Source organism: Miscanthus floridulus, chromosome 15 (assembly GCF_019320115.1).
Source record: "Miscanthus floridulus cultivar M001 chromosome 15, ASM1932011v1, whole genome shotgun sequence".
NCBI classification, from domain to species: domain Eukaryota; kingdom Viridiplantae; phylum Streptophyta; class Magnoliopsida; order Poales; family Poaceae; genus Miscanthus; species Miscanthus floridulus.
In genome coordinates, this window is record NC_089594.1 from 77,574,875 (window position 1) to 77,589,973 (window position 15,099).

The window sequence follows — 15,099 nt, forward strand, 5'->3', positions numbered from 1 at the left end:
ATATGTTTTCCTCCCTAGTGTCCCCTTTCCGCTTAGTCTCCCCTCATGTCTCGATTCAGGAACACCAATCGAGTCAAGGTCGGGAATAAAGTCAACACAGAACTCAATGACCTCTTCTGTTCCATAGCCCTTGGCGATGCTTCCTTCTGGGCGAGCACGGTTGTGAACATATTTCTTTAGGACTCCCATGAATCTCTCTAAGGGGAACATGTTGTGTAGGAACACAGGACCGAGAGTGAAAATCTCCTTGACTAGGTGAACTAGGAGGTGTGTCATAATATCAAAGAAGGAAGGAGGGAACACTAACTCAAAGCCGACGAGACATTGAACCACATCATTCTGTAGTTTAGCTAGATCAGTTGGATCAATTGCCTTCTGAGAAATTGCATTGAGGAATGCACATAGCTTTACGGTGGCTAGACGTACATTTGGAGGTAGAATTCCTCTTAATGCAACTGGAAGTAATTGCGTCATGAGAACGTGACAGTCATGGGACTTTAAGTTACAGAATTTCTTCTCTGTCACATTTATAATACCCTTTATATTCGAGGAGAATCCAGATGGTACCTTGATGTTGTTTAAGCATTCAAACATGATTTCCTTCTCCTCTTTGCTTAGAGTGTAGCTAGCAGGACGTAAGTAATGGCGTCCATCATCTGTCTTCTCTGGATGCAGGTTGTCTCTTTCTCTCAAACAACGCAGGTCCTGTCGTGCTTCAAATGTGTCCTTAGGCTTTCCATACACACCCATAAAGCCTAGCAGGTTCACACAAAGATTCTTCGTCAGGTGCATCACGTCGATCGAGCTACGGACCTCCAGGACTTGCCAATAGGGTAGGTCCCAAAATATGGACTTTTTCTTCCACATGGGTGCGTGACCGTTAGCGTCTTTCGGAATAGGTTGGCTTCCATGTCCTTTTCCAAAGACGACTTTCACATCATTGACCATATCGAGTACATCCTCACCGGTTCGGTTGCGAGGCTTGGTCAGGTGGTCTGCTTTCCCTTTAAAATGCTTACCTTTCTTTCTTACGGGGTGATTTGCAGGAAGAAATCGACGATGGCCAAGGTACACGACCTTTCGACATTTTTTCAAGAATACACCTCTAATATCACCGAAGCAGTGTGTGCATGCATTATATCCCTTGTTTGACTGTCCTGAAAGATTACTTAGAGCAGGCCAATCATTGATTGTTACGAACAACAATGCTCGCAGATCAAAGTGTTCCTGTTTGTACTCATCCCACACACGTACACCTTCTTTATTCCACAAAATGAGAAGTTCATCAATAAGTGGTCTCAGGTACACATCGATGTCATTGCCAGGTTGCTTCGGGCCTTGGATGAGCACAGGCATCATAATGAACTTCCGCTTCATGCATAACCAAGGAGGAATGTTGTAGATACTTAGAGTAACAGGCCAAGTGCTATGACTACTGTTCTGCTCTCCAAAAGGATTGATACCATCTGTACTTAAAGCAAACCTTAAGTTTCTTGCGTCATTTGCAAACTCCGGGAATTCTCTATCGATTGCTCTCCACTGGGACCCATCAGCAGGGTGTCTCAACATATTGTCTACCTTACGGTCTTCTTTGTGCCATCGTAACAATTTTGCATGTTCTTTGTTTCTGAACAGACGTTTCAAGCGTGGTATTATAGGAGCATACCACATAACCTTGGCAGGGATTTTCTTACGTGGACGTTCGCCCTCAACATCACCAGGGTCATCTCGCCTGATCTTATACCGCGACGCATGGCATACCGGGCATGCATCCAATTTCTCGTACTCTTTGCCACGGTATAGGATGCAGTCATTAGGACATGCATGTATCTTCTCTATTTCTAGCCCCATAGGACAGACAACTTGTTTTGCTTCGTAGGTAGTGGCGGGCAATTCATTGTACTTCGGAAGCATCTTCTTTTGGATTTTTAGTAACTCTCCAAATCCCTTGTCAGATACACCATTCTTTGCCTTCCATTGCAGCAATTCTAGTGTGGTTCCCAACTTTTTCTGCCCTGCATCACAAGTTGGGTACAACAATTTCTTGTGATCTTCTAGCATCCGCTCGAACTTGATCTTCTCCTTTTCACTTTCACATTCTCTTTGTGCATCACGAATGACCTGACAAAGATCATCAGCCGGCTCATCTTCTGCGGCTACCTCTTCTTCAGCTTCTCCCATTGCAGTATCATTGAAGCACGCACCATCAGGAATAATATCATTGTCGTCCCATTGTTCTTCTTCATCTTCTTCCATTACAACACCGGTTTCTCCGTGCTTTGTCCAACAAATATAGTTTGGCATGAAACCCGACTTGAACAAGTGTGAATGAAGAGTCCTTGAGCAAGGATATTCCACCGTATTCTTACATATGGCACATGGGCAGCACATAAAACCGTCGCGTTTGTTTGTCTCGGCCGCACGTAATAAAGAATGCACGCCGTCAATGAACTCTTGTGAGCGGCGATCAGCATTATACATCCAATGATGGCTCATCTGCATTACATGACATAAATATCATATTAAAACCTAGATCATAATTAATTATTTATACAACATGCGTGCCACCACAAAAGATATAAATTTATGAAAGCATCGCTACAATGTAGACAATCCCAACTACCACTAAAAGAACTAAAGCTAAAATACATTTCAGGAGCACAAGGATTTCGCGACCAATCTCAACTAAAACAGACAGATCCCCCGATTGTGCAACATCTTTGGGCTTCTTCGGCTGGATCACTGCCTCATTAGCCGCCGTATCTGCCTGTTGTGCAAGATATTTTTGCACGAGTTCAACATACTCTTCCTCCCAGTAGAAGCCTGAACATCGTCCACTGCCATCCCACTGAAATTAAAACAAAAAACTAGAACTTTAATCACAACCATCATGAAAATAGGTATAAACTAACCATAATCATTAAATACGATAAAATAACTCACATTGCGATCCGGACACTTGTAGAAGATACGATCCTTGTTGGGACCCTCCTTCTTCACTCGGTACTCCATCACAATCTTCATCTCATCACGACACTTGCCGCATGGAATGAGAGAAAGGCCCGGCCTAAGTCGCTTTGGAAACCCATGAGAGGCCGAGGACCCGGAAGCAGTTGCCATCTACTCTCTATACTCATTTTTTAATACACTATAAATTTCTTCTTTTATAAACAAATAAAATTAACAAACTATAAAATTATCTAGATCTCTAAACAATGATATTTTTAATGGTCATTGTGTTCTCGTCTTTTACTGCGGCAGGTAAGTAATTCATATGATATTTCCGCAAATTAACAGAAGAATGGGAATGTACACACATAACAGACTACTACGACGATATCGGGACGTGTGAATAAATAACCATCCGTACTAGTTGACCTTGCTTACATGATCATCTCGGCGAGCATTTCTCCACCGGACAGCACCGTACTTGGTCAAGGAAGAGCTCCGATTCTATGAGGAAGGGAACACGGTCTCCCACGACCGTTGTCGCTCTCCCTCGTAGAATCAAAGCTCCTCCTTGATGTCCGTTACCGCTCGACAGAGAACATGCTTGCCGAGCTGAACACGGTCCGCAAGTTCAACTAGTACGGATTTTCTATAATTTTCTAACTATTTTCTAAGTTTTTATTTATATATACTACGTTTAGGTACGGTGATTGACAGACTACTACGACGATATCGGGACATGTGAATAAATAACCATCCGTACTAGTTGACCTTGCTTACGTGATCAGCTCGGCGAGGATTTCTCCACCGGACGGCACCGTACTTGGTCAAGGAAGAGCTCCGATTCTACGAGGAAGGGAACACGGTCTTCCACGACCGTTATCGCTCTCCCTCGTAGAATCAAAGCTCCTCCTTGACGTCTGTTACCGCTCGGCAGAGAACATCCTCGCCGACCTGAACACGGTCCGCAAGTTCAACTAGTAAGGATTTGCTATAATTTTCTAACTATTTTCTAACTTTATATTTATATATACTTTAACCTTCTTTCATGTAAATATGCAAGCTTAAAGTGATTTTGAGCTCAAATTGCTTACAAATGAAAAAAAACCACAATAAAGAACCATAAATATATATAGTGAATAAAATGGCATAAGAAAATGGTAAAAAATGAGAGTATGAGATTGGTAACCTTTACAACTGAAGAATCGACGGAGGAATCGAAGAATGGATGGAGGAACAATGGAGGGAGGGAGGAAGCAAGAACACTACTGCAGTGAGCTTCAAAATGTGCTGAGCTCGGGCTCGGGGAGGAAGGAGGAGACGACCGATTTATAAAGTGAGAACATTTAGTCCCGGTTGATAGATCCAATCGGGACTAAAGGTAACTTTCCAACCCCGGGCGCAGCCACGACCCGGGAGTAGACCTTTACTCCCGGTTGGAGCCACAAACCGGGAGTAAAAGTATACCTTTAGTCCCGGTTGGTGGCTCCAACCGGGACTAAAGGTCCCTGCCACCTCTGTCTGGCGCAGTAGCCGTTGGGCAGGGACCTTTAGTCCCGGTTGGAGCCACCAACCGGGACTAAAGGTATTTCTAGTCCCGGGGGCAAAAAATTCCGGGACTAGAGCCCATTTTGGCCGAGGATCAAAGGTCTGTTCTCTACTAGTGTGGCTGATATGTTAGAGGATGGATGACCGTGAGTGGATGTACACGGACCGCTCTAGTCAGGGTTCGTTGACCGATGAATGGATTGAGAAGACCGATGCTTTCTTGGAACTAGCATTTGCAAGGGTTAAAGGAGCGCGTGCCACTTGGTGTCCCTGCAGCATTTGTGCAAACACGCGTCGACAAACAAAGGTGGTCATGGGTAAACATCTTTGCAAGAATGGATTTATGGTGGACTATACCCAGTGGATCTACCATGGTGAATCCGATAGTGTGAGAGACGAGGTCATGAGACAACGCATCGAGGATTATGATGCTGATGCCGGGGTAGGAGACATGTTAAATGACTATCATGAAGCACACATCGCTGAAGGACGTAGGGAGGAGGAGCCAGAGCCAACCACAATGGCGTATTACGATATGTTGTCTGCGGCCAAGCAACCCCTTCACGGGCATGCCAAGGTTTCTCAACTGAATGCCATTGCACGCCTAATGGCCGTAAAGTCCCAATTTAGCTTGAGTCGATAAGCCTTCGATGTTATGCTGACAGTTGTTGGTAGTCTGCTCCTGAATGGTCACATCCTACCAAAGAGCATGTATGAGGCACAGAAACTCCTTCGTGCACTTAAGATGCCATATGAGCAGATACATGCTTGTCCGAAGGGATGCATCTTATTTAGGAAAGAACATGCGGAAGCAAAGTACTGTGTGAAGTGTAAATCATGTAGGTTCCTAGAGGTAGACTCTGGTGATGGTCAAAAGAGGCAGCTCGCCATCCCCGTGAAGATCCTACGATACCTTCCTTTCATACCGAGGATCCAACGACTTTATATGACTGAGGAATCCATGAAACAAATGACATGGCACAAATACGGACATTGATACAATCTTGAGAAGCTAGTGCATCCATCCGATGGTGAAGCATGGAAAAGGTTTGATATGATTCATCATGAGAAAGGTCTAGAGGCTCGTAATGTACGTGTTGCGCTGGCAACAGATGGGTTCAATTCTTATGGAATGGCGGCTGCCTCATACACTTGTTGGCCCATGTTCGTTATCCATCTCAATCTCTCCCCTGGCGTCCTCTTTCAACGACAGAACATATTCTTGTCATTGATAATTCCTAAACACCTGGGGAATAATATGAGTGTGTACATGGAGCCTCTGATTGATGATTTGGTCCATGCTTGGGAGGAAGGGGTATGGACATACGACCGAGCTACAAAGACAAACTTCAAAATATATGTTTGGTACCAGTACTACCTGCATGACTTTCCGACATATGGGATATTCTACAGCTGGTCTGTTCGTGGGAAGTTCTCATGCCCAGTATGCAAGGCGTCTCTGATGTTCATTTGGTTGACGAAGGGTGGTAAGTATTCTTCATTCGACAATCATCGACATTTCTTCCCTTTTGACCATCTATTCAGATGAGACATCAAGAACTTTACGAAAGATGTAGTAGTTGAAGGCCCTGCACCCCAGATGATGATTGGTGCCGCGGTTCGTGCTCAGTTAGACGCTCTCTAGGTCAATGACCCGGCAATGATATATGTATCACTGCCATTTCAAAGAAGAAACCGACAGTGATATTTATGACTATCACTATCGGAGTGGGTCCTAAACCAGCACTGATATGGTGAGCGCCACTATCGGTTGTTAGGCCACGACCCGACATTGATACTCATGACACCACTGTCAGATCCGTACACACCCGGCAGTGAATTGTTAAGTGGCACTATAGGTCAAATACCACATTCACGATTCTCATTTCTCACACACACCACACATTTCTCACAAGGTACAATATATCATATAGGGAAATTATTTTCTACTCCCAGAGAGTAGTTACTCTCATGTGTATATCTCTAGATTTAGGGCATATATGGCCCAACGAAGTGTATGTAGATGGAGTATATAATCATACTAGATCATCTAGGGTACTATGTATGTCAAGTATGCAAGTATACTTAGAGTATATGGTTATACTTATTTTATATACTACTATCATAATATTAAATAATATATTAAAAATATGGGCTCTTTTGAAAAATTTTCACATAGTAAAGATCTAGAGTATCTTAATATGAGTATATCAACATACTCAAATTGATAAATGAGTTTTTACACATACGCAACGTGATTTATTGATAATGGGAGTAACTACCTGGGAGTATATAAAATGCACCCTATTTATATTATATATGTGTTCCTAATTGACAATTGGCCTAGCAACGTCGTCGATTATTCGCAGAGCACAGAGTCTTTAATTTTTTCGATAAAGACAGAGTCTTTAATAATTTAGTTATGTAGTAGGAGAAAAGGTATCACAAAATACTACACCGTTCTCTTGCATTATTGGCCTGGAAAAAGCCAATAATATATGCATTGCTGGCGAGTGGCGACGTGTCACGGAGCCATGCAAGCCAGTCCACTATAAATAGGCACTCAGCTCACCACTCAGCCATAGCGGCTTGAACATAAGTACACCCAACCACTCTCTCGCAGCTAGAGAGGATCGTCTAGCTAGCTGTATACTACAGTGTAGCAGCCGGGCGGCAGCGCGATGATGCCCTATGGCACCGCAGCGGAGGCGGAGGCGGAGGCGGCGCTGGGGCGCTCTATGACCTGGGCGGAGGCCTCGTGGTTCCGCTACTCGGCGGCGATGCCGGACCTGTGGCTCATGTGGCACATCACCCTCGTCTACCTCGTCGTGGACGCGCTGGCGCCGCTGCCCGCCATGATTCTCCAGCAGCTCGCGCCAGGCTATGCGCTGCGACACAAGGTGCAGCCCAGGGTACCGCAGCCCTCGCCGGTTTCCACCTACCTCCGCTACATAAGGGAGAGCAACCGTGTCGCCCTGGCCATCTTGGGTCCTTTCCCACTCGTCTACACCCTCGCATTCAAGGTCTCTCACCATGTGTGGTTAATTATATTTCTAATTTGTTGCATTTATTGACATGGAAATTGTCAACACGACCTGAGAACAAATTAATCCCCTGTTTGCATCAACTAAAATAAGTTGTTAGCTGCTAAAGAAAACTCTTTTTTTCGAACGCTGCTAAAGAAATTAAAACTCTAGCCAATCCAAACAGCCCAAGTTATATCCCAAAAAAAAAAGTTATAAAAACTATTGTATGTAATAAAAACTTTAGCTGATCCAAGCAGAGTAGAAAAACATGGCTTCGGTGCTAACTTAAATGCTAATAACAATAATAGAAGTTGAAATTGTACAATGAATTATTATTATATATATGCTTAGGGATTGTCTACTCCATGTTATAAGAAAAGATTTAGGTGCATGAAAGGTAATTCCTCGCCTAGATTAAAGGTATTGTAAGAATCGGTGGATATTCTTTCCCCAAACCCGAATTTTTTGTTACACCAATTATACCTAGAAATTAGGTCAAATAGTTACCTAATTCTAGTACATAAGTCGAGTGTAAATCCAACATAAGTTTTCAGTAACTACAACTGGGGTGTGGTGGGAGAGAATTATTTCACCCAAATTTAGTTTATTCCCTTACATGCATACTATTTTGGAAGAAAGAGAAAGGGGAGAAAAAAATTCCATGTGTGAGCGAGGGAGAAGATTTTTACATACCTGGGTACAATTTAATGAAACTATATGCTTAAGGCCTTGTTTGGATATCCGTCTGATTATAATAATTAGATTATATAATAAATTTTTATCCAAACATGATTGATTATATGATAAATTATTATAATCAAAACTCTTGATTACCATAATCCCATAATCCAGGTGAGACCAAGTTATAGGGGATTATGAGTGCTGAAAGTCCATCTAACCCCCCCCCCCCCCCCACCCCACACACACACAACTAACTATCCAACTTGCCAAATTATACATGATAAAATTGGAATTTCTCACTTTAACCAATCATAATGAATCAACATAATCCATAAGATCCAAACACTATGGTTATTATAATCATAATCCTGATTATAATAATTTTATGCATAATCCTGGTTATAATAATAGAGCTGCTATCCAAACAGGGACTAAGCCTAGCTATGCAATTGTGTATTGGTCAATTCCATCCCTAATATTAAAGGGGAAAAGGTTTCTTGATCTTTCATGGCTCGCAACCATTAGATGGGGTTCCGACATGCTCAATTGATCTCTTCTATGCTTATACAAATTAGAGTAGTGTGTCCAAGATATAGTCCAATTCTGAAAAGAATTGAAATACGAAGTGTTTCCATAATCCGTCACCACTACCACTAAAATGATTTTAGGAGACAACCTCTCTGATTAACAAAGGCAGGCATATCTAAAGATTGCCTTCATAAATGGCAAGATAACCTCTAGGCAAATGCTCGCCTCTAAAAATCGCTATTAATAGAGGCGGATATTCTAAGTGTCCGTCTCTAAAAATAGTTGCATCAAAAAATAATTCATAACTTTTTCGTATAAAGTCAAATAAAGACAAACTTTATATCAAAAGTGGCCCTAGATGTGATCTACAACTATGTAGTTCAGAAGTTTTTTATTTGAAACTATTTAGAGTCCAAAAATAATGTTTTTTAAGTTCATTGATTTTGAAATTTAAAATATTCAAACAAACTTGGATGATGACATGGTCTATAACAAAGTTGTATTTCTCAATATAATCTACAACTCTATAATTGAAAATTTGTTTGATTTAAAGTCATTTAGAGTCGCACATGTGTGTTCTAAGTTCATAGATTATGAAATTCAAAATTTAGATTTTCTAAACAATCTTAAATGTTCTCATAGTTAATACCAAAGTTGAAGTGGCCGACCTGATCTACATGTTTGCTACTGATATGTTTTTATTTGAAGTTGTTTAGTGTCTCAAATATTTGTTTTAAGTTCACATATTTTGAGAATCAAGTTTTTTATTTTTTTTCAAACAATCTTGGATGGTGACACATCCTATTCCAAAGTTGTAGTTCTTGACAAGATTTAAAACTTTGTAGGTGAAACTTTTTTTTCAATTGAGTTCATTTAGTAACCAAAATATTTAGTACAAGATTATAAAATGTTGATAAAAAGATATCATCCTATATATACACACAAATGATTGTGTGGTACAGTGATAAGGAGATTTTGCCTACCTCTAATAACGGTGATGTCGACTGCCTCTGTAAATGACAATTAACAGTGACGCTTGGTTAGAGACGGATGGTTTGCCTACCTCTAATAAAAAAGTGACCGCCTCTAAAAATCTATTATGTAGTAGTGCACTCTCTCAAGTGTCCATGTGAGTTAACTGTTCAGGCATGGCGCGGAGTCCAAAACAAATATGTGTCCACACAATGATTGATAGATAACCTTCGGTGCACATACGAGTTAGACAGCATGTGTCTAGGTACAGTGTGGAGTTTGATTCTTAAATGAATTGAAACATATATGACCTCATCGCTAAATAAATCTTCAAGCCACAACTTGTTCAAGTAACAATGCAACATGCTGCTAGTGGGGAATAAAATGAATGGTGCTTACAGTTAATTCCCAGACAAATTAAGGTTTGAATTGATGATAACCTCAAGAATAAACCATGACAAGCTATATTGAAACCAAGCTACTAATTAATTTCTAGCACGTCAGCTTGCACGACTAAATTAACTGATGTGATTATTTCTAGAAAAGAGGTGATCTACTCAGCTTGATCTTTATATATATATATATATATATATATATATATATATATATATATATATATATATATATATATATATATATATATATATATATATATATAGGGAGAGTATATTCAGTAGCCAGCTACAAAATAAGTTATTTTGTAGCCACCTCCATTTACGATAATTTTATATATTAATTTACGATAATGTCAATACATATTTACGATAGTTGGGTTACTATAACACACGGGGATATTTACCATAACGTTATAGTAAACCACTTAGTAAGAAGTTACTATAATCTCATAAATTAACATAGTAATTATCGTAACTCAAAGTGGCTACAGAATAAGTTACTTTGTAACCAGCTACAGGTAGTAGTTATATATATATATATATATATATATATATATATATATATATATATATATATATATATATATATATATATATATATATATATAAAGATTCTCATACGATCATACATATACATACATTGCAGCTGTTTGGGGTCCGGACGGGGCTCCCTTTGCCATCGGTATGGGAGACAGCGATGCACCTGGTGGTGTTCACCTTGGTGGAGGACTACCTGACGTACTGGATCCACCGCTTTCTGCACACCAAGTGGGGCTACGAGAAGACGGCGCCGTCCGGGTTCGCCGCGGCCTATTCTCACGGCGCCGAGCTTAGCTTGCTAGCCGTCACAATCTTTGCTGGGCCAGCAATCATGCCATGCCACGTCACGACGCACTGGCTTTGGTTCGCCATCCGCTTAATGGAAGCCTCCGACGCACACTGCGGGTAAAAAAAAATGATTTGGTTAAATTACTTAGGTTATTTCCCTCTCTAGTTCATTTTGTTTTATTTAGCAATGTTATTATTCTCCTCTATCCGGTGAGTAGTATGTGTTAAGTGTTTGTTTCGGACGAATTATTACTGGACCCCCTTGTTGTAAATGTAGTTACAACTTCCCGTTTAGCCTCGCGGGGTTGATCCCGTTTGTCGTGGGTGCGGAATTCCACGACTATCATCACTACGCTGGAGGAAAAACTCGGACCAATTTCGGTTCTGTGTTTACATATTGTGATTATATATATGTGACAAACAAGGTAAGTTTGTCATTTCTTGTGCAAATAGTGAACCACTGTCATAGAATACATAACTATGTCTAGTTCGTCCTTTTATACGCCATTTTCTCTCTTTTTTCTTTTCAGAGCTACCTACACCACAAGAGAAGCCTAGCAAAGGTATAGCTTCAAATAAACTTTTAACCACCTTCTTTGTTTCAATTCCAACTAATTTTTGAAAATTTAACCCCATTTGGTTCTTTGATAAATTTACCACTCCATTTCCAACTAATTTGAAATTATGCACAAAAGTAATATTAGTTATTACTGCTACTTACCACTTTAAAAAAATGAAAAATGTCGCCATGCCGGTATACACCTCACATGTCACCTACATGCCTTCTGTACTTGTGCGCAGCTGAAGACGAAGCAGGCCGAACAGAACATGAAGGGCAGCAGTGGGATAGAGGACTGAGATAGTTAATATTTCATGCAAGAATATATTGGGCAGTGAATATATCCACATACCATATACAGTTACTGGTGGTTCAATTATATTGCCTAGGGATCGGATATCAAACCAGTAATTCATATTTATTACCAGGGTTTCTCGATTTGTACCTTATATGTGTGTGTACCTACACATGTAATTTGTTTGTCCACTAAGAATATCAATGTATAATATTATAAGTTTAATTTCTGGTGAAAATTATTTTTTATCCCTACCTTCTACGCCCTCGCGTGGCCCTTGGCGCGGCGGCGGCGGCTTGGGGGGCAAATCACGATCGCTGGCTCTCTTCCACCCCCTTCCTCCCTCTCCTCGCTGACATTTAAGCCACCAGCCGGTAAACAAATTTGAGAGTGACAATAAAAATGACAATATGGTGTTTTCTTCTCCAGTTGGCATGGGTAAGTCCGGTTGGCTGGAGATCTGGAGTTAGTTAGATGGGCCTCTTTGTTGAACCGAGACTCCTCTCAGTGGATCTAATCTCTACCGCCCCCAACAAATCTTGCCTCTTTCACACCACATCTCGCCTTCTCCTCTTTTGTTTTGGCCAAGGCAGCACGATAGCCGTGGGCCGTGGGTATATGTTAAGGTACTAAATAGTGTTCGTAGTGACCACTATAGCGGTAGCGGGCCCTTACCGCTATCGGGTTGGAACTTAGTGCCCACTATTTGATGAAGCAAGCCACTATAGCGGCCATTATTTGACGTAGCAGTCCGCTATAGCGGCCCAAGTCTAGAACATAACTAATTCATTCTTAATTTAAGATATATTTGATCGAGAATCAACTCTTTCAATATAATTAAATATCTATTTTCATTATTTAACTTATATATTTATTAGTCTATTATTAATTTGTATTTAGTTGATTTGTTAATATGTAAGGAAGTCATTGTTTAAGATATATAAATATATCTAAGTTATACGAGATTATTATTAGATAATATTATTGGAACTTAGTGTCCGCTATAACGGCCGCAATCCGCAATCCGCTATGTAGATGTCAATATATCTGCTATAGACCCTATTTGTTAGCTTGGCGTAAGTCCACGGGGCATAACATGGTGGCTGCTACTACTACCGTATTACTAGAAACCGGCCAAGGCGTGCCTCTCTTTTAGTTAGTGCAGAGGCTGCTCTATCAAGAACCACCTCTAAAATTTTCAAAAAAAAAAAGAACCACCTCTAAAGATGGTTTTTGAGTCATCCCACCTCTAGAAATCAATTTTAGAGCCATTTTGAAAAGACTAGCTGTCTCTAAAAACATCCTTTATTTTTAGAGGCGTCCGGAAAGTCGGACCGTCTTTAAACATACCATTTCTAGCACTACTACAGTAAAATTTAATCGAGGCGGGCAAAATCGATTAATCGAGGTGGGCAATCCGTCGGCCTCCGTCCAAAGGTCCCGGTTAATCCTGCCTAAACGGACCGCCTCGGTTAATACTTATTAACCGAGGCGGTTGCTTGGCCAGCTGCCCCGCCACGTATAACTGAGGCGAGCAACCGGCCCAGCCGCCTCGGAGCCTAAAATTCAAACGCTTTGGTTATGTTTTTGTGTAGTAGCGTAGAGATGGCTACCAATTTGCCCCGCGTCTAAAAATAGATACAACACATTAAAAATTCATATTTTTCAAATTAAATCATATTAAGACAAACTTTATATCAAAATTGTAGTATTTAAAGAGACATGCATGCAACTTTCTAGTTGACAAAGCTTTTATTTAGAATCATTTAACGCACAATTTTTTAAGTTTTCAATTTTTTTTTTTTGGATTTTTCTAATGACCTTGAACGGAGAAACGACATAAACCAAATTCGTAGTACTTGAAGATATCTGCAACTTTGTACTGGAAGCAAGTTCATCACCATGATTACTTGTTTGGTTCTGGTAGTGAGGCGGACAACACTAGGGCCCTCTACCTACCATGCGAATATAATGATTGGTGAGCAAGCACAGATAGGTGCTGGGCAAGAAGCGATTAGCACAGCTGCAAGCCTGCAACTCCCGAATCTATTGGGTGCTACTCGATCCATGAGCGAGATTGAGAGGCAACCGTTGACCAGGTCTGGATGGCGCTTCGTGCTGACGCCACTTGTGACTGCACGAGAGTTCAACACCATGGCCATGACTCCCCTGCACCCTCAACGACCTTGTCTTCCTTCTCCATGGCGAGGTGCAAGTGGTGCACACACTTAGCCTAGCTACCAGCCATAGTCAATGGGGTGCTACGCCGCGGCAGGCGACCGACAGTTGGGCGGACACAAACGAATGGGGATTTGGAATCCATGAGCGCCAATGGGACATAGCAAGTCGTTGGCATGTGTCTGTGGAGCAAGGTTAGGAGGTTGTTTTGGGTGAGATCAGAGGGAGAGGGACGCATGGGGTCTTGCTAGGGTTGGCTTGGGCTTCAAGGTTGCTTTGGGCTTGCTATTGGTAGCATTAATTGTGGGCTTCCTCGGTCTCATTCAACTCGTTCCGGCTTGCGAGTGTACCTCAAGAGATGGCTCGTTAAATAAACAAACTCTACATGGGCGTTCTCCCACCACGCCATGACAACTCCCACCCATCATGCCAAAGGGATTGGTGTGACAGGTCTGTTTTATGACATGCATAAGTTATGTTCTAAGTCAACTTTTGTTTAGACTTCAACAATTTAAAAATATGATTTGCCCTCCAATTTCTTTTACTACATTTGTCCCCAATAACTTGACATTCTAGTTACGTCCTAAGTCAAATGTTATATTAAGTTTGACCAAGTTTATAAGAATATTGATATTTATATTATATCAAATAAGTATCGTTAGATTTACTATGACAAATTTTCATAGTATACCTATTTGATGTCATATATGTACACAATCATCTCTATAAACTTTAAACTTAAGATAGTTTGATTTAGAGTAAAACTAGACTATCAAGTTTTTTGGAATCATTTCTTAATCCACAAGAAATTCGTGTGGAGTTCTCCTCTTGTCTCCTCCTTTAGAATCTCTTGTTTCATTCTTTTTGTATTTTCTTCATTACTTTTCTATGGTATTTTTTGGAGCTGTGTTTGATCTGATTTCCTCAGTGTTTTTAGTACCATTTTGAACCTTAGAACTTGGTCACATCATGGCTTGGAAGCCCATCTCTCATCTCAAAAACCTTCCCTTCTAGCTTCCCTTGGTGAATTTACTGAAAATCTTTGTGCTGAGGTTTTGAGATGTTCTGTGTTGATCCCTGGCTGCACTGCACAGGTTTGCAACTAGCTTACCAGCACACACACTTACTCACTATGGCTAG

General features: G+C 41.0%; 1 protein-coding gene across 1 annotated transcript; it reads left to right on the top strand.

The window, feature by feature from the left end:
* The first annotated feature begins 7,098 nt into the window (after nt 1-7,098).
* LOC136508567 (very-long-chain aldehyde decarbonylase GL1-10-like) lies at nt 7,099-12,000 on the top strand. Its single transcript, XM_066503274.1, has 5 exons — nt 7,099-7,520; nt 10,746-11,044; nt 11,205-11,352; nt 11,458-11,490; nt 11,729-12,000. The coding sequence occupies exons 1-5, from the start codon at nt 7,179-7,181 to the stop codon at nt 11,783-11,785; spliced, it is 879 nt and encodes a 292-aa protein (XP_066359371.1). The 5' UTR covers nt 7,099-7,178; the 3' UTR covers nt 11,786-12,000.
* Nucleotides 12,001-15,099: the final 3,099 nt, after the last annotated feature.